General features: G+C 41.0%; 1 protein-coding gene and 1 long non-coding RNA gene across 3 annotated transcripts in view; one reads left to right on the top strand and one right to left on the bottom strand.

The window, feature by feature from the left end:
* Nucleotides 1-271: 271 nt before the first annotated feature.
* On the bottom strand, nt 272-24,318 carry LOC141764819 (uncharacterized). The gene is made up of 2 exons (XR_012593312.1): nt 24,190-24,318; nt 272-1,392 (listed from the first exon to the last, which is right to left on the bottom strand). It is a non-coding gene; the product is annotated as an uncharacterized LOC141764819 (long non-coding RNA).
* The window catches only part of cpne5b (copine Vb), a 137,626-nt gene continuing 113,220 nt past the window's right edge, over nt 1,264-25,669 (top strand). For both annotated transcript variants that reach the window (XM_074630415.1, XM_074630423.1), the window contains exon 1: nt 1,264-1,398. In XM_074630415.1, the coding sequence (XP_074486516.1) occupies nt 1,274-1,398 (125 nt within the window). In that variant the 5' untranslated portion in view covers nt 1,264-1,273. The remainder of the gene's footprint in view (nt 1,399-25,669) is intronic.

The following is a 25,669-nucleotide window of genomic DNA, read 5'->3' on the forward strand; positions in this document are numbered from 1 at the left end:
CTGTATTTTCACTTTTATTGAGCTGGTTTGTTCTGGGAGCTGTCCATTGCTGTGGTACTGAAATATTTTCCTCCCTCTACAAACTCGACCCATTGAAACAAACTTGAGACCACTTGTGACTGGCTGAGAGCAGTTCAAGTGATCCCTCCCTCTCAGACTGATTTACATGAATGCTTTTTTTAACTGGGGAGATAGAAAAAAACGATCCAATAATAATTCACATGAAAATATAAAGCTATTATTATAAGAAATAAACTGAAGAAGCAATATATTCATGTTACCCATCTTTGAAGCCCTTTATTTTATTTTATTATTTTATTTAAAAGGGACCATGTACAGTTTAAAACATAAATGTCACCATTTGATGCACCGTACCAGATTATAGCTTTAAAATAATTCACATCTGTAGTCCCTTGGCAGGTCAAAACAAAGAAGCATACTACAGTCATACAAGAAAGAACATACAAAACGCACAATACACAGCTACACACAATAGCACATCACAAAGTATGCTTGTCAAGTAAAAGCAAGTCCATTAGATTTACCCTGCGACCTATTGGAGGGGTCCCGACCCCCAGCTTTGCAACCACCGCTCAGCACCACCATGTGCTTTAGGGTCTCACAAGTGTCCATTATGACAAGCTGATTTTTATTTCATGTTTGTTTTTTTTTTGTGACGGATTTCACGCTACATTTTCCCCACCAAACCTCAAATTAAGTCTTAAATATTAAAAGAGCACAAGTGCGTAATTAAATTAACATGACACTGAGGCTGCAGCAGCACCAGGGCATCATTGGCAGGGTTGCCAGGTCTTGAGTGTAATTCCGTGTGGGAGGAGGAGGATGGGTGTGTTTGAGTGGAGCCTTTTTCTCTTCACACGCTCTGCTGTGCGCACAGACCGAAGACAAGGCGCAGAGAGAGAGAGTCCACCACCTCTCCATGTGATGTGAGGGCGCAACAGTCATCTCAGATAGACAGATTTTCTTTTTTAAAGATTTTTATTCACGCTGCATGGACAGTTAACCAAGTGCGCCTCTGCCTGCCTCTTTTTTTTTTCTTTGCTGGTGTCCACTCCACTCAGTGCTCCACTATCCCTCCTCCTCCAGCTCCAACATCTGTGAAGTGGCTGCCTCACCGACTCGGACCGGAGGCCGTCTGGTCTCTGATCTGGTCTCTGGAGTCACCGGAGTCACCGGAGACTCTTCTCGCTCCGTCAGAGCCCGGCTGTGCGGATCCCGGATCAGACCCGAGCCACCGCGCGCCGCTCTGGCGATGGAGATGGAGATGATGGAGGGAGACGTTATGGACAAACTGGAGGACATGTCTTCGGTGTACGACTTCGACCCGATCACCGGAAACATCCCCGCCACCAAAGTAGAAATCACCGTCTCCTGCAGGTGAGGAAAAGTTGGATGTGAGGACTGACTGCCTGGTGGAAAAGTTGTGACAACGCCCAATCTTTTTTTCTGTGGGATTTAGATTGTTGCAGCTGGAAGGGTGATCAGTAATAAATAGAGACAACTTATAAAAATAATGAGCTGCAGGTTTTGGGTGGAGACAGAGGCTATATACATACACCAGTCTGCATGGTTTAGTTCACTTCAAGAAGTTGTTTATCCAATCTTTCTGCAAAGAATCCTTATAGTAAGCATTTTTTGTCCTTATTTTTCATTATTATGGGATTGATTTGTGTGCATTTTTGTGAAAAAAAAGTTAAAAACTCATGCATGCTGACGTTTTACAATTAGGGAAAGGAAAGGTGTGTGTGCACCATGAGCCATGTAAGCTCCTATTATTGGAAAAAAAATAATTTTAATGGTGGGTGGCTCTCTATAGTAAGCATTTTTTTCCTTATTTTTCCTTATTATTTGTGTGCATTTCTGTGAACAAAAAGTTAAAATCACCTCTCATTGAAGGCGTTTCTGACATCACAAAGAAGGTCTGAAGATGTGCAGAATTACACATTAACTCATGCATGCTGACGTTTTACAATTGTGTGTGCACCATGAGCAATGTAAGCTCTTCTTATTGGAAAAAAACAAATTTGAATGGTGGGTGATTCAAGTCACAACATGTGAAAATATAGGATTCTGTGCAGCTGGTTGAGGCTGGTTTATCTTCCTTTTGTTGTAGATGCACAATGGTACTTATATGTTAGACACATCGTTTGCTGTGTGACATCTTCTCAGACAGAAGCCTCCTTCATATTGAAGCCCATGTTGTATCCATTGTAACCACTGACTGACTTCAGTACCACTGAAAGCTTATCGATGCTTTACAAAGTACTGGATGTTAAAGATTCAAAGGTTTACATCACATTCACACAGTGCCCGTGTCCATGACCTCAATCAGTCACATTCTTTATTATTTTATTAATATTATTTTCCTTTTCAGAAAGTACACTTCAAGAGAATAAATCCTCCTGCACCTTTCAGCGCTTGTTCAGTGTTCACTTCCCACTCCCCTTCCCATTAGGAAAGGTTTTTAAGTCAAGGCTTTCAACGCCTTTTGACATCCAGTGCTGGCATGTGTTCGCATTCCTCTCACACACACGCACACGCACACGCACACGCACACGCACATGCACACACACAGAGAGAGACAGCATCTCTCTGGTCTTTGATGCTGGGTTTTAGGTTGGTGTGCCATCGAAGCAGAGTGAGTTGAGCTATAACAAGCTATGTGTGCATTATTGATGGGCTTTCTGACGTTCAGAGAAGCTCGCAGCCACATCTCTCAGCTCAGAGAAGAAGAAAAAAACACACCCTGGCAAGAAATGAGTGTGTTTTAATTTACTGAATGAACAACCGTTTGCTTGTTTGTGTTGTGTAGGAAATGGTGGGCGATAGTGGAGAATCCATTTAGTTTCAGGCGGAAAGGACGGCTAGCAAAGTGTTGGGTTTAACCAGTCAGAGCCCTGCATGGTTTTCGGATTTTGTGGGGTTTTATTTAGCTTGTAACGATGAGGCGATTGGGATTACATGCCTCGGTGATGCGCAATTAAGCGCCATTCAGGTAAATGATGAGTCCTATTCTGACAACCCCCTGCATTTATGCAAATGATTTCTCAAAGAACGTGTGTGTGGTTATGTGCTGATGTGTGTTGGAAAAAGAGGGAGACAGGCAGAGTAGTGATGCAGATGCTTCCCACCCGAAAGAAGAGGAGTTTGGGAAGAAGACATCATTAATCGAAAGGGGAAGGTTGATGCCTTTTCTTTCCTGCTTCACTGCCCCTTGTGTGTGTGTGTGTGTGTGTGTGTGTGTGTGTGTGTGTGTTTGTGTGTGAGAGAGAGAGAGAAAGAAAAGCCAGAAAGAGCAAGAAAGGCTGAGGGAGATTGTCTAAGACGAGCATACATTTGTTGCGTGCAAGATTCAAACTTTTACATGAAATGGGAGTAATTATGCTGTAATTTTAAATATGAAATATACATGTAACATACTCTAAACAAGCTTACTGATCAGTAGGTGGGTTTACTGTGGTCATGCTTGACGCAGGATTGTAATGAATTGTGGCCTAGTGAGCTTTAAAGCTGCAGTGTGTAGGATCTGGCGGTATCTAGCGGTGAGGTTGCAGGTTGCAACCAATTAAAACTTCTCCCGTGTGCCAAGCGTGTAGGAGAACTACGGTGGCCGACGCCTAAACGTTAATGGCCCTATCTAGAGCCAGTGTTTGGTTTGTCCGTTCAGGACTACTGTAGAAACATGGCGGCCGACTCTGTGAAGAGAAAACCCGCTCCTTATGTCGATATAAACGGCTCATTCTACGGTAACGCAAACACAACGATTATTATTTTTAGGTGATTATACTCTCAGAGCATACTTACTAATAATATGCTCCATTTCTGCCATTAGATCCCCCTAAATGTTACACACTGTTCCTTTAAAAGACACCTCAAGTATGCAGAAGGTGGTTCTCACAACCTTACCTCCAATTTCCCTACATGCACTGTTGTTCTTGTGGTGTTTTAACACATATTCAATAGTAGGCTACTGGATCAGGCACACAGAATAAAATCAACAGCTAAATCTTACTGTCACATCCAAACACTTCTAATAACAGTTCAAGGCCTCACAAATCCTCCAAATCCTTTGTACAGATGTTGTGTGAGTCAGAGTCCTTTTCAAGAGGAGAGGCACCCTGTTGGGTCTTCTTCATCGCTATTCTCCCTTTGTCAGTATGTACATGCTCTCTCTGAAACCTCCAGGCCTTGATGATAGCTGTTCCCTCTGGGGTTAATACCCCTTATTACAGGCTAAACCCCCTGCTTTTGACAACGGATTATTATCAGGACCAATGACAAACGGAAAAGGGGCGGGTGGGAGCTGGATCTGTAAAATAAGGGGGCAAATGTTAGGAAATGGTTTGTGTTCCATTTAGGGGGGTTAGAAGACTGAAAAATTGGGTATCAGGAAGTCCCAAACAGTGTTATATTCATATGGAGCTATTCTGCATTAGCAATCTGTTCAGTGCTAATGGAAGTTGTGCATTTGATTTCATGATTGGAACCTTTACCAAGTGGTTTTGTTGCCTAACCCCAACCATACTTTATATGTGAACAGACAGTCCCTGGGATACGTCTGTCACTATGTTCACATCTCTCCCGATGTTGGATGTGTCGTTTCCAGCACATTTTGTTTTGTGGGAAAGCTTGGCCTTCAGGAGCTACAGTTGTGTCAGAAATAGAAAACCGGTGAAACAGTTTGACATTAAAAAAAAAGAAAGAAAGAAAGAGGAGTATGTGGGGCCAAAATCCAACCTGTGGTTTTTTCTTAAAGTGGTGTTTACACTCCCAAGGGGCTTGTCAGTCAATGTGTCGGCTTCCTGGGGAGAAATTAAGGGGAAGAGGAAGGGTACAATTGGCATGTGGACACGAAAGCGGAGGTGTAAAATCCTACAGCCACAAAGCCAAGTCACAGTCTCCTTATTCAGCCCTTTCTTCAATCCCTCCGTTGCCTTTCACAAGCAAGTCAAAGTCTGTTCTCCCGTTTCAAACATCATAAAGAAGTACTTATGTGTCTAATGTGGCCCACAGCCATTAACCGGTCTCAGCTGAGGAGAGACTGTCTGGTTTGTGTATTGAAGAGGTCAGTCAATGGAGGAGCACCAGCTGCTGAGAGCGATATTGATAAGCAATGAGCTCACCTGGCATTACTGCTGGAGGCTGCACAGCCAATGCAACAAATCCGCATAACCAAGCAACCAGATTTCTGTGCTTCTAAAGCCAATATTTCAATTTCATTTCACCACAACTATAGACAGCTCGGTCTCATTCCCAGGAGGTATTTTCAGAATCCTCAAAAGGTTCCTCTTACCATTTGGATAAATAAAAAATATACCATCCAATGCACGTTAAGAATATTTTTTCCGTTCTGGACGGGCCTAAAAGACGTTTCTCACCAGTGCGGTGCGGGAATACGGTAAGATCCAAATGTAAATTTTCTGCATGACAACTATGCACAACGGTTCTGGTGCGAATTATCCTCGTTGCCGTGTTCCATTTTCGTCAATGAGGACAAATGAGTTTCCTCCTAAATAGTGCTGTGTCCACTCCACGCAGCAAAACCTATCGAGACAGAGAATGTCTAAGGGACTAACGTTAACTACACAATACATAAACTAATCCCACCCCAAATTTGATGCTAACGTTAGCTGTTGTGGCTAGCCCCATTCCGTGACCAACATATAACGTTAGCATATCAGCTACATTACCATTTTCATCGTATCCCAGCTGCTGGGCGACCTCAAGCAATATCTTGTCCTTTATTTGGTTGCTGGGGTAGTAGTGTTTGTCGTACATTATTGGGGTGTTGAGAAGGGGACGGCCCATTGTTATTCCAAAACACCAGTAGTCCGAATAATGTCCCATTTGACCGAAAAAAGCGAATTTGACCGACAGTCCGTTACCCCCCCCAAAAAACGTCCATTGCTCCGAAAATACACTTTTTCCGTCCAACAAACAGAAGCACGTGCAGAATGACAGCGATCAGTTGGAACAAAGGATTTCATTGGTGAAACATATATATTCCACAGGCGGAAATACGCTGAAGTTGAGGTCCGTCCAAATTTTCTCTCCCCCCATGAATGTTGCACAGGGGTGTGCAACATTCATAGGAATCCACAAAATCAGTTTTTATAAATTTCCGTGCAAATTTTTCTGACAAGAAGACCCCAATCCGTCCCAAGACATGGCTATATAATATCTGCTGGTTGTAAAAGAATATTACTGAATGCATCTTGGCTCTTACATGTGTGTGCAAGGGGCTGATGGGAAACAAATAGGGGTCAGGAGGCCGAGGTGTAATTGTCAACAGGCGGTGGGTCAAAGTTCACATCGGCTTAACTCAGAGCAGAGAGAACCAATTAAACCATTAATGGATTGTCCTTTTCTTGAGAGTGACACCTAATCTTAAATCTTCAATAGGGTGAAGATGGATCTTGTAGCTGCTGAATTTCACGCTAATTGGTGGGTGGTGGTAGTGATATAATGTTTCTATTTCTGTAGTAAGTGCTTTGCTCCTTAACAGCGTGGATTTCTCATCATGTTTCCTAAGTGCAGGCATAGCATTGCATTGTATGTGCTGCTATGATTAAATTCCTCTGCTTAATATCTGGATGGTCTGCATTTGCATACGGCTTTGTGCTTATGAGGACCCCCGTTTCCTTCACGGATCTGGGACAGATATGAAAGCATGTGCCCTCGGGAGATCCAACGCCACGGCTTATCATCACTCTGATTTCTCATGCTCTTTCACATCACATCTCTCTAGGTTTGAGCACTTTGGTGTGAATATGTACCGCACTGCAAGCACCATCGAAGCTAATTAACCATATGAACAATGTGGTGTATAACACATGAGCTCAGCTTTGCAATCTGCGACATAATTATCTTTTGCAGATGACCCACCACCACCACCGAAAGTAAGATAAACCTCTCGCTGTCCCTTTGCGACACACTCAAATGCCGTCAGTCATTTTGCTGGCACAACAGACTGGGCACGCTGCCCGATGCCACACAGCCTAACTGACTTAGAGAAAATTAGGTGCGGAGAGAGAGATATAGAGAGAGGCAGGGAGAGAGGGAAAATGGTGTGGATGGTGAGGAGCAGATAAACAAAGACAGGCTGAGATGGGAAACATATGGAGGTAGGCATGTTCATCATCGCACAGTAACTGGAGGACTGGGAAGTGAATTCATTAAGGAATGCAAATGAGAGGCCGGCATGTTTCGAGAGAAAACCTATGGACACCTATGGACAAAGTGATAGTAATGTTAAATTTCTGCTCTTGGCAGGTGATTTAGTTTCATTATCACCAACAGCACAGGGGCTACAGGTGACTCCAAGACATTTATGTGATGCAACATTTCTGTGAAATGTGAACATAAGCAGCAAATGAGAAGCATGAGTATCTTTCAAAATAAACCCAAGTGTTGCAGGGAAAGCACAATTTAAATGAACTGACACTCCCAGCAACTCACAGTGGGGCTTGTTGATAAAACCTCATTGAAATTATAATTCGAATGCTGTAGATAAGAGCCCCTAAGTTACAGTGTAAATATATTGTACCTACAGGAAACCAAGGAAATAATTTACTGGGTACCGTTAGCGACGAGTGAAGCAGTACAAATTTGCATTTAAGGGGGACCTACGTAGAAAAAAAATACACTGATGCAGTACTATTGCAAAATTACAAGGTACAAACGGTACTAGCAAACATGTCCGTTCACAACTGCTACAGTATATCATGAAAATTAGACAAGTTAGGAGAAGAGGGTCTCAAATATTGATGAAAAAGACTACATTTTTACAAGTTACAGTCAAAAAGTCACCTGTTAATGATCCATGTAGATAGAAGACATAGACATAAAGCAGTAAGTTGTTCTTGTGTTGCAGAGATAGAGTGTATATAAGAAGTGGACGTAGTCCCCGTGATGTCACCCATTGGTTTGTGGACAGCATTTTGAAGCCTCGAGTTCGGCATTTTGGCCGTTCCAATCTTGGTTTTTGGCCGTCGCCACCTTGGTTATTTGCAACCAGAAGTGACAGGAGAGGGTGGAGCTAATTACAACCGAACACTGACGAAGACATTTTTAGGCGACCAAAAAGGTTATAATTAACTTTCATTAACTGAAAGCACACTGTGAAAGGGTTAAAGTTGTAAGACAAGAACACTGACAACTGCCAGACCCGACAATGACATGGTAGCGACCTGTCAATCACAAAGTAGCCACACCCTAAAGCATACCCTGCTTTATGGTCTATATGACTCTAACTGGGACCATAATTTACTAAATGAACATCATGCTGTATTGAAGAAGACTTGAAACTAGCGATTGAGACCATAAACTCATGCTTACAATGTTTACTGAGGTAATAAATGAAGTGAGAAGTAGGCTCATTTTCTCATAGACTTCTATACAATCAGACTTCTTTTTACAACCAGAGGAGTCACCTGGATGATATTGGCTTCCAAAAACTCTGAAATGAATGCAGAAGTTATATATAGGCCTACATTTTACATAAAGTTCTGAAGCATAATTTCCAAAGCATTAATATTCCATTAATACTTTGGAAATCATGCTAGTTAAGCCATATCGAGTTTGGGCAAGTAGGAAAAAGACCAAAGAAGAGAGAAAAACAGCTGAAAAAGAGAGAGTTTTGAATCTTGAATGACTAAATTAAGCAAGACAAAACAAAGGAGCAAAAGCAAAACGCTCACTTTATTTTCTATAGACAAATATCAGTCGTTAAGACAAATATCTGGAAATTATAATATAACAACAACCCCTCAAATACCCCAAAAGAGACAGAGATGGTGTGCTGTTTGGCCTGAAGCTTTGTGCAACCATAAGGGACATCACACTACCACTTCTACTATACTACTGGCTCTTCACACTGCTCACATACACACACATTTGTCTTCAGCTGTGGGAATCATCTGGTTATAGCTTATGCATTAAATTAAACAGTCTTCACTTATAGGATTTTTTTTTTTTCTTGTCGAGGCCTTTTACTTCTCAAGGCTCACTCTGTATAAGCTGCAGTGTTATTAAGCTGGAGCTGCATCGGGGAACATGGAACACTCTAAACCTGCAACACTGATGAGTCCGCCTCTCTCTGCCTCCAACTGTCTCCTGCACAGACCTGGCCTCTTGGGGACATCACACAAAATCTGGTGATAGCAGCTCACAACCTTTCTATTCCATCTCTTCTGCTTTGCTGGTAGCTCTGTTTTGCAGAAAGCTTTGTGTGGTCACTGTGTATGTTTGTGTGGTCACTGTGTGTGTATGGCTGATTTGTAACAGCAACACGGTTCATTGGGGAGACAAATTAAAAGACTTTATGAAGCTTGGAAGCCGTGCATATTTAATAGGCATCAGAGTTTCTGCTCACAAAACTGTTGTTTTTTCTGCCTCCAAAGACTGCATTGATCTACAGACAGCATATTGTATGTTGGCGTGTCCGTGTGGAACTGTTTACACAAAGAAATTTGGATGCTTTTATGGCATGAAGCACTCTCTTCTCCTGACCTGGCAGAACCAATCAATTATTTTACTTACTTACTAACACCTTGGGTGAGTGCATTGCAGACAGCAAACATAATTTCTGAGCCCGATTTACTATCTTTCACAGTTCAGTGCTTATTTTTGCCTCTTTAAATGCCTTTCTTTCAGCGCCGTCTGTACACTGACGGACAGACTGTGACTAATGCTTTCACTAAATCAATAAAGTGGACTGAGGGCATGCTGAAAGGATTATAAATGCACATGTCAAGACACTTTAAAAGAAATATTTCCCTTTACTTGCTTGTTTTATATGAATGAAAACCAAAATGTCCCCATCTTTGCTATTAATCATTATTATCCTCTCATTACCATGATATTATAAAGATGCTGATTTTTATCCGTCACTCGTCACCCGACACCCGATAATTCCCTCCGACCCTGACAGCAGCACTGTTCAGTTGTCAGCGTCTTACTTCTATAATCAGCTCGGTTGGCTCTGCTGCTGAGAATTAACTGGCTCATTCCTGTCAAATTCTTCCATCCTGCACACTTGCATCACTCTCGTATCTTCCGGCTCTGGGTGAGAGACTCTCCCTGAATACAAGCGAGGCGTGGTGAGGCTGTGGTCGACGGCGGCTGAGCATAAGTGATATTAAGTCCAAAAGGAAGAGGGGGTGTCGCTCTCTGTGTGTGTTAATGATGGTTCACTGTCACGCTGGCTTTAGTGGCTGAGTGGCTGAAACGGGGCTTTGATCTGCGCTCTCTGACTGACGGGCTTGCTGGCTGACTGGCAAGAGCAGAGGAGTCATGGGAAGACAAAGTCAAATTTATCGGTGAAGGACTGAAATGGACGACCGCCTAAACACACACACACACACACACCCCCACACACACACACACACACCCTCTCTCCCTCTGTCTATGTCCCAAATAGCTAAAATAGACTGTGACCAGTAAACTTGTTAGAAGGTTAAAATGAATTTCACTTTGGGGATGGAGTCTGTGGCACTATTTGGTACTAAAAGCCTTGATATGTAACTTTTTCTGTGAAGCAGAGGTCTCAGACTGCCTCGCAAACTGCCTGTCAAGTACAGTTTTCTCTGAGCAACATGAATATACTACAATAACATCGAGGATCTTTTTCACAAAGCTAATTTCATTTGCAAAAAAACACCCCAAAAAATGCATTCACCCTCCAGTTATTCTCCACTCCTGAATACATCCTAGCAATGATTTCTGGTGTAAGAAAAAAAAGAGGAATCTTTTCACTATGGTTAATAATTTATTAGATATTCGGCTGCCGTGTTACATTTTTGACATCCTAAAAGGCTACCCTTCAAAGCAGTTTTCCTGTTTGTGAAAGTAAGCCAGACGTTTTCCATTACATTTTTTATCATTTCAGTGTCGTGTGGCATCAAACTTTTATTATCGCTCTTTTCAAGCCCCCGTGCTATCAGCGACGTTGCAGCCAGCTTTATTGCGATGGATAAAAGCTCCAATGTTTGTGTCTACGTTGTCACCACAGGAATGTACTGATGTTTCCACGATGGCGGAAGCCTTATAGGCATAATTTGATATAGTAACAAGTTCATAATCATGATCATAGGACCATCATTTTCACATCTTGGTTAGGAGCAATGGGTTGGAATAACACAAAACTGTTAGTATATAAACAAGTTAAAACACACTGTTCCTACTACCAAACTTTGTTTCTCGATTTTCCCTCAGGCCAGGGATTGATGAGTGTTTATACACGTTTGATCTGCGTGTGGAGAATCACGGGTCGCCTGAGTCGGCGGTCTAATTGGAGGAGCCACTATTAACATCTGACTGGGTCTGTGACCCGCATGTCTCGGCTCCCCGATTAGCATTTTATCAAAGTTGTTCTGGACTGAGGGATTGCTATCTCTTGAGTCTTCTTATTTCGTTAGCGTAATTGGATTCATTTGGCTTTTCAGTTGGAGCTACTGAGAAACCCAACAAAGCTAAGAGGCCACGTCTCTGCAGGCACTAAACTTCATAGAACTCACAGCAAATAAATACAGTGTGTGGAGGAAATGCACACAGTATTTGTATAAGATGACCTGTGTAAAGCTTAGAGATCATTACACATGAGTGATCAACAACAGCCTTAATTACTATTTCTTCACTTTTCTCATAATTGGTGAGGAGATACCAGCCCGTTCTCACGCCCCTCCCCAAGGGCGTAAAATAGCGATGCTTTGTCATGGCTGGTGCCGTTTGATACCGCCGTACAAAGGCACCCTTTAGCGCCTGTATGAGACGCACCAGGCTTTTCCATTAACTACAATGTAAACGCTCAGAGAAAGTATGGTGACGTAGTTTAAAAAGCGAAAAGACACACTAAGGGCGGGCGGGAAGGGAGGTGGATAGGTCCAACAAACAGAAGGCTTTCATCCAGGAGACCGCTGTTAGTGTCCCGTGCGTTAAGTTTCACTTTCACGTTACACTCAGCATCAAAATTCAGTTTCATTTTCACTTTACTAAACTTAGTAGTTAGTTACTTAGTAAGCCCAACCATGATATTTTTTCCTAAACCTAGGTAAATGGTTTTGATGCCAAATCCTAATGTGATGCTGGGGCGTGACAAAACGGCAGTGTGTGACAAGTTGACATGAAAACGTGTTGCAGCTTGCATCCACTGGCACCGTTATTGTCGTTCATGAGACCAGATGCAGAAAAGTTTTCGATGTACTGTAGGTGCTGTTACTATGGTGAGTGAATGCACACGCATATACTTATTTCCAGAAATGCAAGGTCAGAAAATAAGTCATCAATGTGAAAAACAAGATATGCACAACGCATTAAATTCCCTAAATCACAGATTTGCTGCGCTCTCTGTGTCACAATAAATCACTGTTAGTACTTTGAACATGTGTGAAATTGCATCTAAAAAACCTTTTCCAGCAGAGGTATCATAGTGTCGCTTTTTTTCAAATGATGAATATCTTGTAAGTTCTCATAGACACACCTGCCAAAGATTTATTTTGTTTGCCTGAAATCTAAAGAAAAACATAGAAAATACAATGCACTAAAACCCTCTGATAACCAACACTGGTGCATGAACAGTCATTTAGCTAGATGAATTGCACCCATTGTGCAGCTGTAGAAGCATCTATCCTCGGCATATGTGATGGATTAATGGCAACTCAATGCTCTCAGTCAGAGCTACTGAGGAAGGTGAGTCACAGCTGTGGACAGCTAGCATCACCTGGCAATTAGAATGATTTCAGCCGCACTAGAACCACGTACGCTACACGTGATGCATCCTAATGGAATACAATGAACTAATTTGTTTTGAAAGGCATGCCGGCGAACCAGTCGTTGGTGGAGCAACAGCAAGAATGCTTATTGGTGTCAAGACCATAGACTGTATATATAAATAGAAGACGCATCTCCACTTCCTTCAGCTGTACAAATGTGAATATTTAAATGTGATATCCCGGATACGGGAGCTGCCATCTTGGGATTTTGACATCACTTAGAGCCATAGTCTGCAGTAGTGATGGGAGGTCTGGAGCCGGGGTATTGAGTTCCCACCCACACACCCGCCCGAGCCAATCACGAGCCGAGTACGGCCACAGCTTGTTGGCGTATGCCACACGTTAGCACCACGGTAACTGTTTGGCTAGAAATACACAACAACTAACCATAATATCTCTATAACTACATTTGTTATCAAATTGACATGTTCTATTACACAGACTGGTGACGGTTAGGGAAAGCTAAAGTTACATCTCCTCTCACGTACAATTCCCGAGCCTCCAGCTCTTACTTCTCTCAGAGCAGCTGTCAATCATGATGTCTCATCCCCTTTTTATAGCATCAAATAACTAATTAAAACCAAACTTATCAGAAAAACGAACACTTGAACATACATCAGTGTGATACATAAAATGACAGAAATCATCTTTGGGAAACATTTTATTTGACATGTACTTGGGGCCATGGGGACATGGCTAACATGGAAAGGAGGCCGGATTTATGACCTACTGTATATTGCAACCAGCCACTAGGGGGCGATCCAGATGTTTTGGCTTCGCTTTTAGGGAGCTGTCATATCGTCCATCTTTATATACAGTCAATGGTCGAGAATAGTATCCGTCACTAGGTAAGGTGGCAGTGTATAAAGAATTATATGCTTGTTTTGACATACTCCAATAATAATATCATGGTTATTTGAACATATTTTCCTGACAATGTGATGGTAATTTGAGTCTGTGGTGCTTTAAATTAGAAATGATACCTGGTACGCTTCAGCTAATGAGCTCACATTGCTCCAGGTATGTGGCCTTGGGTATGGATCTGTCAGTATTTCTCCCTATCGGCATCTGATGGAGCCAATGAGCACAAACATCGCAGTTCACCACCAAAGTCCCTGAGCTCTTTACCAACACGTATATCATGTGTTCAATTTAACCACAGGTGTTTTATGTTGATACTGTAGGATTTTTTGGTCGAAGACGCTATTTAAAAGCTGAAGGCACAACGTTCATTTGGAGGCATCATTGCAGCGGCTTTAGCTTTATTTGTCAAAACAGAATATGAGTGTTGTAATTCGAGATGACAGCTAATTTGCACATCCTTCACATACTGTACCTGTGGAATGGGATTTCTTGACATTCCACAAAAAAAGTATAAAAATAAATTCAGGCATTATAATGAATCAAACTTTTTTTTACACAAGTGTGACTGATAAATGAATGAACAATCTAATGCCGTCATCATTTATAATGCCAGTTTTACAAACTATGAGCCAGTCGGCATCTTGTAGTGGGTGACGCACGATTGAGTTCACTCCTAGGAGTAGATGTGAGATTGTTTGCCTATTCTCAGCCCGCGGTGCTATTTCAGCCCTGGCTCTGTGCCCCCCAGTGCAGGACGGGGATGATTGGGCAGGATCGTCCTGTGTGGTACAGCGAGGCTGGAGAAGTGTGAAAAGTGTGTGGGTGAGATAACTGGATTTGATTATGGAGCTACCAATGCCCTGAGGGAAAATAGATAACGGATGTGTGTGTGTGTGCGTGTGTGCGTGAAAACAACTTAGTCCTCTCATCGAGGTATAACTGTGATGCTAGCACTTTCTAAACCTGATAGTATTGGCCTGAAACCCATTTAAATGTGTTCTTTTCTCACAGTAATCATTAGGCTATAAACAGTCTTATTTTGTAAGCTTTACATTTTATTTGGGGATTTCTGCAGTTTTTAGCCGCCATGCTAACAGCGAGGCTCTAGGGAAGGCCATGTTGGTCTGTCAGTCTGTTGGTCCACCACTTTAGTCCAGACTGAAATAAATTATGTCAACAATAATTGGATTGGATTGAAATTTGGTACAAACCTTCATGTTCCCAACATGATGAATTTTAATGACTTGTGATTCTGTCTTTTCATCTAACGCCAATATCAGGTCAAAATCTCATGTATTCTGATGGTTTGGTTTATGACTTAGACTGCATATAAGAAATGGACGTAGTCACCATGACCTCACCCTTTGGTTTGTGGACTGCCGTTTTAAAGCCTCGAGTTCAGCATCTTGCAACTCAACACTTCTTTGCAACCAGAAGTGACAGGAGAGGGTCGAGCTAAGTACAACGAATGCCGAATAAGACGTTTTTAGGCAACCAAAAAGGTTACAGTTAACGTTTATGAACTGAAATCACGATGTGAAAGGGTTAAAGTTGTAAGACGAAAACACAGGCAAGTCCCAACAACAACGTCAAGGTAGCGACCTGTCAATCACAAGGTAGCCACGCCCTAAACCATGCCATCCTTTAGGATCTATTTGACTCTAAATGGGACCATAACTTACTGAATGAACATCATGCTGTATTGAAGAAGACTTGAAACTAGCGATTGAGATCAATCTAAACTCATGTTTACAATGTTTACTGAGGTAATAAATCAGATCAATGCCTAACCTTAACTATTCAAGATCAATGCCTAAGTTTCCCCAACTTGCGGGTTCCCTTCTAGACATGACCCAAAGAGGTGGATCGTTGGTGGAGCTGAGGCGGACCAGGTTGATGCAGCAGAGCAGGCAGCTAGCAACCTGGTACGGCATCCACCTGTCACTCAAAGTGACCACGTCCTTAATTATGCCTAACTTTATGCCTTATATAATTTAAACAGGTGAGTTATATAAAAATGCACCCCCCATACAGTTGTCATGAACGGGGAAATAGAGACCAAAACTGCATTTTAACATCGGGGTCTATGGGGACAGAATCCCTTTTGGAGCCAGCCTCAAGTGGCCATGCGAAGAACTGCAGTTTTTGGCACTTCCGCGTTGGCTTCATTTTTCAGCCCCAGAGGTTGCCGCTTGGTCCAAGCACAGCTTGCACATGGAGAAGTTAGCATTCAGGGTTTTCTGGAAAAAATTACCTGTTTAGGATCAGGAAAAGATCATGGTTTGGGTTAAAATAGACCCTTTCTGGCAGAAAGCCCTGATGACTAACTTCTCCCATGTGCACACAGCTTCATAGAGCTGCTAGCATGGCTGTAGACTCTCAGTATCAATATTATTCCAGACTGCTGCATGTTGTGGGTGTGAATGAGCCACAGTTTTTGTGAGAGCTAGTACCACATTAGCTAAAGCATCATCATGTCTTAGCGGCAGGCACAGGAGGGATATCCGACAATGAGATCCTCTCTCTACAGTGACCCACTTCACTGAAACAATCACACATTTAAACACTGACCTACTTTGAAGCAGTTTCAAAACTTTTTGTCTTAGGGTATTATCTTTACAGTATGGGCTCACTTTCATTTCCATTTGGCTTTTCATCTCAAGAATCTTGTTGCTTTCACTTCCAGCATAAATTTAATGTAGAGAGCTGGGACTTTCTCAGCACTCGTTCAATCGAGGAGGGGCACACAGTGTGATACCGTTTCCTGTTTTACCGTTTCTGTTGTGTGACAGCATCAGTCACTGTTACCTGACAACTTTGAAAACAAAAAGCCATACTGCATCACATGCAGCTCACAAAAAAACAAAAACGGATGACGCAAACTATAAATGATCAATGAACCGCAGTTTGTCAGGGTCCTAACCATAACGTTTGCAATGCTGCCCGTTACCTGACCTCTGTTGACTCGGACTATGGCACAATCCACGCTGTTGGGAATTTTGTGATGATCCTGAGCTTCCTTCGCCATGCTGCAAAGCTTGCTGTGTCTGTCTGGCAGGCTGAGCGGGAATCTCCCTAGAGGAAGTCCTGGCCTGAATAATTCAACAGCTGGTGGGAAAAACGATCCTGCTTGGTTCTGCCATCGATCCGACACTAAGGCAATGCCAGCACTATAGTTTGTACGCAGATGATTGAGGCAATGAAGAAAGCTTTATTTACGAATCGCTGCTGCTCGTTTTGTCATGGAAAGATGGATTAGAGAACATCATTTTAGAGGGACTTCTCACAATTATTATAAACTAATATGTGGATGTTTATGTCACAAATAAAGCACATAATGATAATATTTAAATATTGCTCTTAGCAAAATAATAAGGCAGCTGAGTAATAAGACAGAACAAATGGCAGGACAGTGATAAGATGAGAGACAGTGATGAAGGGCCAGTGAAAGCTTTAATAACGCTGTGCTGCATAATGCTCCCCTCCCGCTCTTATAAACAGATTACCCTCCTTCCTCCATCTCCTCACTTTCCTCTATTGCTTCCTTTACCTCTTTTCTCCATTCCCCATCTGTCTGCTCCTTCCTTTATCATCTTCCACTATAGCTCCTCTCTCTCTCTGAGCTTACCTCTCTTTTTTATCGTGTTCTTCCCTCCTCATTCCTCATTAACTCCTCCCTTCCTCTGTCATCCACCCGTCCCTTTCATTTGGTCTCGCTGGCGTTGCTTTTTCATTTCAAGAGTGTGAGGATAGCCGCCTTCTTGCAATCCTTCCCAGCTTAAATGCCTTTGAGGAAAACACTCGGCCTCTTTCTGCTTTTCTTTAGTGACAAAATGTCATTGTTGGATGAAAAGCTCACATTTTAACAAAACAACAGGCTTTTAAAGGATAAAAAAAAAGCTTTTTAGCTTCACTGTCATGCTTCTTTTTTTTTAACCGAAATTTATTTGAAAGGGTTTTGTACGCCTGGGGTTTGTTAAAAATATAAATATATATAACCATTACTGGAGCTTCAAATATGGATATCTCCTACAGTGACATTCAGGCTTATATTAAAACCCTAAGTACAGTAGTCCGCAGCAGTTGTCGAGCAGCTCTTTAGCTGCTAAATGCTCCACTTTGTTTACCAGATAGTCTCTAACTTTGTCTGTCTGCTGTTAAAAAAAAAAGTTATTTGCTTATGTGCAAACTTTCATTATCTATTCAGTTCTTCAGGTTATAAATATCCAGTTCTGTTTCCTTATTCTCTACAGAAACACACACACAAACACCTTCCCCCAGACTTGAGTTGTGCTGCATTGTTTGCAAGCAAGAGGTCAAGCACAAAGCCTGTTCTGTATGAATATAGTATAGATTCACTCTACACCCACAAACTGTCCTCTTTGCACCAGGAAAATACACCCTTGAGGGGAACCTTTCACCCCTCGATGCACGCATGCATATCACAGTCTTTTTTCTTGGATGTAAATTTCCTGGGACTACTGTGTTGGAAACATTATTTAAATGCATGCAATACGGTGATATGTTGGCTATAGGCACGCTGGCGTCTGTAAGACTTTATATACATATTCAATGTATCCTTATAGAACAATTTGCATGATGCCTTATGAAAAGTTATTCCTCATTTTTCGTGTGTTTTTCTACTAATGTCCAACAAAACAACACGTCAATTTCCACTTGTTACATGCATACAGACTTTTTAAAAATAAACTTCAGACTTCACAGGAAACAGCTTGGTTAGGTTTAGGCAAAAGACTACTTAAGTTAGGTTAAGTAAAAGATCAACTTGGTTAGGTTTAGACAACAAAACTACTTAGGTTAAATTACTTAGTTAGGTTTAGGAAAAGATGATTATTTTTTTTTAGGTTTAGGCAACACAACTACTTAGTTAGGTTTAGGAAAAGATTGTGGTTTGGGTTAAAATAGCTCCGGAAGTGGCGTAACTTAAGTACGAAAGTTACATGACAAATAGATCAACATTGTCTTCTGGTTTCACACGGGGTACGAACAGCGGCCTCATGGACGAAAGTCTGGTGCCTTTTAACCCAGCCATCCACTCCGATCTTCTCCTGCTTACTGCTCTTTATACTTCCTGATTCACAATTGGATTACATACAAATAGATTTTGCGGAATAGGCTACTGTATATACGAATTACAGTGCATTACTTTTCGTATGTATAGCTGCGATCTGTGTATGAGAAGAGCCTGATATATTTCATTCTCTACACCAGCCATGGCAGTTTAACTAACGATGCATAACAGATGCAACACAGTGTAAATGAACACATCCGGACTCATTTTACAAGTGTTAGTGAGGAGTCCTCAGTTAAGCTCCCAGAGTCTTACTTACAGTATTAGCCTGTGGCAGCCTATTTATGCTGACTTGTGCTGGATTGCAAGTCAAGAACCTCATCAGCTCGAATTGTCACGCTTCTTCAAAAAGAACCACTCATCCCTAGATATTCATCATCCTATTCTCAGCCTGCACTGAGAGTAGGTTAGAGGAAAAGGGGCTGTCTAATTATTGTGGTTTGTGTCAGATCTCTGTAAATAAAGTCAGCTTTGTCTGTGTTTCTTCTCCCTGTGCAAGAGGAACTCCGTTATACTCGGTCTATTTCTGATCTAATCTCTGAGGACTTAATTTTTCTCCCTCTCACTCTTTCCAACTCCCTCTCTCACACACATCCTCTGACACACATTTTCTCCTCTCCTTTTCCTTGTTCTTACATTTGATTTTCTCTTACGTTCCTGCTCTCTTGATTTCATAAATCCCCTTGTGCACAGAGGCATACATACCCAAACCCTGCCCCCGCGCATCTCAAATCTTTCCGTAACCTCATTTACATAAGGGAAGTTGTGTTTCAGGAAGTTAGTTTGAAACCCCTTTAGTATTGCCATTCTCTTTGAAATGGATTATGTAACACCTAATGCAAATCTGGTGACACATTTGGAATATTTCCTGTCACAGCGGTAGTTCTTGAGATGCCCCGGTGAGCAGTTGATTCCTGTTCTTAAAGGCATATTTAGGGCAAAATCACATCTAATTGAAAAAGCTCTTTTTTCATCATCCTGGTGAAATGTTGGAGCGATTGTTTCCATTTTCTGAGCTTCTAAATGTCTTTCTTTTCTTGCTTTTCTGCTCACTTCTTTGTGGAAAAGGATCAGGAGGTTTCACTATGAGTAAAAGAGCACTGTATTTTACAGTAATTACCACAGTCTGCAACTCTGAAGACATACGTGGCTGCATATTGTTGTAGACATTTTGGGTGAGGTTTACTTCAAAATTTAGGGCAAGACCGTTGTTGACTTGGGGTTTGTGTGTAGGAAGGCATATGCTGTGGGGGATGCACTTGACACAGGGTAATAAAAGAATCGCTTTGATGAGTTTTTGTCTCAGCAGCCCTAGATTTGAATAGACTCAGGTTGAGCTCCTGTGGGCTGGGTGTTGGTGTTTGAAGCTGCAGATAATGCAGCCTTTCACCTCGTTTCTATCCCACTTCCTGGTTGAGAGTCTTCATTCACATCTCTATGTTTATGCATGTGCTGTATACTGTACTTGGGTGGTTGTCAAGAGAATTAAAATGGTGTATCCTCAACAGTGGGAAACCTCCAGATCTGAAAAGTGAAGCCAATGCTGAAGTGATTTAAACTTGGATTCTTTCTAACAGCCAGCAGGGGGCGACTCCTCTGGTTGCTAAAATAAGTCTGATTGTATAGAAGTCTTTGAGAAAATGAGCCTACTTCTCACTTGATTTATTACCTCAGTAAACATTGTTAACATGAGTTTATGGACTCAATCATTAGTTTCAAGTCTTCTTCAACACAGCATGATGTTCATTTAGTAAATTATGATCCCATTTAGAGTGCTTTAGGGCGTGGCTACCTTGTGATTGACAGGTCGCTACAACGGCGTCCGGTCTTGGAGTTTCTGTGTTTTCATCTTAGAACTTTAACCCTTTCACAGTGTGTTTTCAGTTCATGAAAGTTAATTATAACCCATTGGTTGCCTAAAAATGTCTTATTCAGTGTTGGTTGCACTTAACTCCACCCTCTCGTGTCACTTCTGGTTGCGAAAAACAAGATGACGACGGCCAAAATGCAAAACTTGAGGCTTCAAAACAGCAGTCCACAAACCAATGGGTAACGTCACGGTGACTATGTCCACTCCTTATATACAGTCTATGATCCTCAATCAATCAATCAATCGACTCCCGTCACCTTGGATGCCAATGTATTGGCTTGTTAAATCTTTGCTAAACTTAAGTAGCATAAATTCACATATAAAAGCCAGCATTCAAATAATGACCAAGTTTAAAATGATAGCCTGGGGCCTTGCCAGCACGAACAAATAAAGGCCGGGTAAAAAAAAAAAAAAAAGACACATTGAGGGGGGTGAAATTTCCTGTAGCCTACTACAACATGGTAAATTCAGTGTAATGTTTATATCCACAGCCCTAATTGCATCAGTACAGTAAGAGTCACATCACTTTTGCCTTTTCCCAGAATGATGCTGAGCTTTCATGAATGAAACTCAACACTTTCTCCAGAATTTTTACATTACAAGTCTTTGGGCAGTGTTTGTTGCAGGGCTGTTGCACTGGTATACAATAGATTCATTGCACAGGTGAAAGCCTCTTTATTCAGACACACTGTGTATGGAACGTTCCCTGCTCTGAAACCAAGGTTACTGTTTATTTCAGTAGCAACACTAATGTCTTGGTTTTTTTTTCTATCAAATGCAGACATATTGGGAATATTTGTGCCTTACAAATGGCTGCTCCTCCACTATACAGTATCTTGCAGAGTTCATCCTTCCCTCATATTTCTCAACAGAGAAGACAGTTGGCTAAATTCACACATAGATCAGCTTCATCTATGACAATGATTCAATCCTCCATTTTATTTCTAATATGTAAAACCAAAAGATAATTATCATTTATGTATATTTATATTCACAGACTGCAATTATCATGCACTTGAATTAAATGTGCTGACATGAAATTGGTTTAGTCTGAGGAGTTAAAGTGTGTAAAAGTAGGAGCTTTTAATAATTTAATGGCACCAAATGCTTTTAATTATTCAACGGCAGCAGAAAATGACCCCTCTCATAGTGAATAAGTAAAAGTGCCTTCTATTGGCCTTTTTACCTTTTTGATGCTGTTATAATTACAATGATGTGTAATTAAGCTGTAATTATGTGGTGCTTTTTTTTATTATATTGCATTGTTTGCTAATGGAAATAAACCAAGTGCCTCTCATTTTGATGTTTGTTTTGTATGAATATGTAAAAGCTTTTCATTTTAGAGCTAGCTGGCTTTTCTTTGATGATGGCGAACATCATGATGGCCATTATTCATTTGATCGTTGCGACATCCGATATATGTAGCATGTGTCAATGATGCAATGAAATAAATGCACCAAATCAACCAATCAAGAGGGTGTACAAAAAAAACAACTTAAACTATACAGTAGTTTAGTAGCTTATTGTGCACTTAAACCTGGTTATTCACCTTCATAGAAAAGACTGAATTTTAAGTACATCGCCATAATAACATAAGCTGCTCATCTATCATGCTCTGCAGAAAATCATGTTGAGGTTATTGGGTCCAAAGTATTAATCCATCTTCCTCACCAATTATTTTTTGTGGAAAGATGGCAACACCGCACTCCCAGAGGATCAAACCACAACACTGTTTCTGCCTCAACAATTGTTATACACAGAACAACATTGTTTACAGAGTGGCAGACCTTTCCATCATAACGTATTAGATGGCCATCTTCGGACGCTATGACTAAAAACTATAAAAACATAAAAGATGGCTTCTAATAAAAAGCTTACGTGAGATCACAAAGATATCAGTCCTGAAATAAAGTTATACTGTTGGCCTGTTTTCATAGGATAGCAAGAGACACTGAACCACTAGACTACATTGATATTGCATCAGCTGCATGCAGCACGAGAGCGACTTTGTTTCCAGAAAATCTTTTAGCGCATCAGGGTAACACTGTATTAATCATGAGTGAAAAACGCCTGCTTCAATAATGCATAACGGGCAGAGATAACGCTGTTTTCCTCACACATTTACATACATTTATCTGCAGTTGTCTTTTTTTTTTTTGACTTGAAGCCGACATGTACAGTAATTGTCGACAGGGACAGATTGATTTAAAACTTTGACTGAGTGAATGTTGGATGTGGCACAAAGATGAAAGCAACTTGAGGCTATGTTAACATGAGAGAGAACGGAGAGAGCATGATAAAACACAGCCAACAAATAAACTGGAGGTGGAAATGACAAAGATATGGAGGAGGCAATGATGGATAACATATGGGCTGATTCATTTTGGACCGTTGTGCAGGAAAACCATGAATTACATTAGGAAACAGATGGAGAAAGAGAGAGAAAATACTACAATAATTGGTTGGATGTTTGCATGCTTGGGTTATAATGTCTGGGCATGCACGTGTACAGTACAGACACACAGTTCCTACAGAGTTATGACAGAAAAATGTTAATGTTGAGTGTCCACTGCTGTTCTACGAACTAGTGCACAATGCTTGACAACAGTGTCATAATTCACTGTCACAGATGCAAATATGGATTAGAACTAATGTTACAATACACTTGAAGTGTTAGTTTCCGACGTTTAGTACATAAAAATACTTCACTGATGATATTTGTCTTGCACTAAAAGAATAGGAAAAGATTTTAAACTATTTCACTACTCCTTAAATATATTAGATGAGGAATGTTCCCAAAATGTCTTGCATCAAAATAATAAATCACCTCCTATACTGTGGACCTTTTAATTGCCATTCTGTTGCTATGACAACAGCTTTGGTCCAAGTTTACTTCCTGTCAGCTACTGCATTAACAAACATTGCAACAGGAAATACAAAGGGACCTATTTAGAATGTTTATGTTGTCAAGTTTGAAAAGGTCTATAGCACCTATGAACTTCCTCTGACTATATTACAGTAGTTATACTTGTGCAGGATCTATGTAGCCTACTGTGTCATAATTACTGCAGGTCTTTGTTTTTTAATGACAAATTAAGTAAGAGAACTCCCAAATTAAGTCAAATGTAGATATTCAACAAGTCTCTGATTTTTTTGGAGCATCTACTCAAGAGACAATCCAAGACATATCTTTAATTAGCTTCTCCAACACAGACACATACCGGTTTTCCAGTCAGCTCCTATACAGTAAAAATGTCTTTGACATTTACCTATTTGCTCTTACGTGATTTTTCTATAGACAGAAGAAAAATGCAAAGGCAGTCAGTGTCAACCTTTATACACACTGGCTTTGCTTTTTTTCTAATTTGTGATGACAGGCTATATAGGAAACACAATGTGATGCACTCAGCGCTAACAGCTCTTAAAATAAAAATAAAATAAACGAAAGGTCAGGTAGACTCCCACACTAGCTTTATTAGTATCATTTTTAATATGAAGTGAGAAAAATAGCAAACTCCTCCACCACCTCCACAGTTCTCTTTTTTAAAGGGGACATATCATGAAAAACTCACTTTCTCAGTGCTTGTGGACGTATATCTGGGTATCTGGAGTGCCTACCAACCCACAAAATAAGACAAACCGGTCAGTTTCTAGATCAGATAACATGTGATTGAATAAGCTATTCAGATTTGGCTCCCCTTCGTATGTCACATGCAAGCTCATTAGAATATACCGACCCTCATCTGAGTATCTCCACCCACAGCTTGTGAACTACCTTTGCAAAGGTGCACCATATTTTTTTTCTCACAAGCCAATCAGAGCAGACTGGACATTTTCAGGAGGGGGACTTAAGGAGACCGGCACTAAAATTGAGCGTTTCAGACAGAGGGTGAATACAGGTATATCCATACAGACAGTATGAGAATAATATAAATATTTCTTTTAATTAAAGCATGTAAACATGTTCTAGTGGAAACCCAAAATACAAGAATGAACCTGAAAATGAGCATGATTTGTCCCCTTTAAAAGAGAAGAGAGAATTAATCTTCCAGGTGCATTGATTTTTGAAGGAATGAATCTTTACCCTTATTGACAATAATTGATTTATTGGTCTCATAGTTTTAGAGATCATGATACTACTTAATGTTTTATAATGTTACATGAGGATGCACACTCAAACTACAGTTTAACAATGGAGCAGAAATAAATAGAGCTTGCTGCATCAGACTGTGTGTAAATGATTTGGAGAAGGGCTGAATAAATTAAAGCAAACAAAGCATCAAACTGTTAGAAACAATATGTTCCTGAGACATTTTGCATGATGAACTGAGAGACTGTTTCTTCCAAACTTCTACTGGAGTTGTAATATAGCCGTGCAATATTTCTGATTAGGATGAAATGACTGTTAAAGTCAGCGCTGACTTTGCTCCAATTTGCTTATTTAATTATCTTGCTTTAGTAGTGCCAAATCCATTTTTCTTTTCAATTTAGATCAAACTGTAATGAAAGGCACTTTTGCCTGGAACCTTGGACTCTGCAGCTTGAAATGTAAATGCTGCAACGCTTCAATCTCAGAACAGCAGCAAGTATCGTCTTTGTAACTTTGAACGTGAGATGAAAAACATGAGATTTCAGGATTTCATGTTTTTCTTCTTTTTTTTTTATCAGTAATTGTCTTTTCAACTCGCACTTGAGAGCTATAACAGGGAGGGGAGGAAGAAATACAGTGGCAGAGAAAAGATCAGAATAGATTGAGGCCGATGAAAGAACACAGCTGAAGATTTATGACAAGAGAGAGAGATTGCAGAGGAAAATGAAACAAGAAAGAAACCGAAACAAGAATCAAGAGAAGCCAGCGGGCTTTGGCATCTCGAGTGAGAGCTCTCATGTCACTGTAGTGACTGAGAGAGCAAAATAAAACAAGGAGGGTAATAGTGTTGGGTACACAGTAGCCTCTGGCAGGCATAATGAAAAGGTCAAGCTAGCATGATGGAGGTGTAACACGGACACTCGAAACGCAGGCGGAGGTTCGAAGATTAAATCAGAGAGAGA

This window comes from Sebastes fasciatus, chromosome 1, assembly GCF_043250625.1.
Source record: "Sebastes fasciatus isolate fSebFas1 chromosome 1, fSebFas1.pri, whole genome shotgun sequence".
In the NCBI taxonomy this organism is placed as follows: Eukaryota; Metazoa; Chordata; class Actinopteri; order Perciformes; family Sebastidae; genus Sebastes; species Sebastes fasciatus.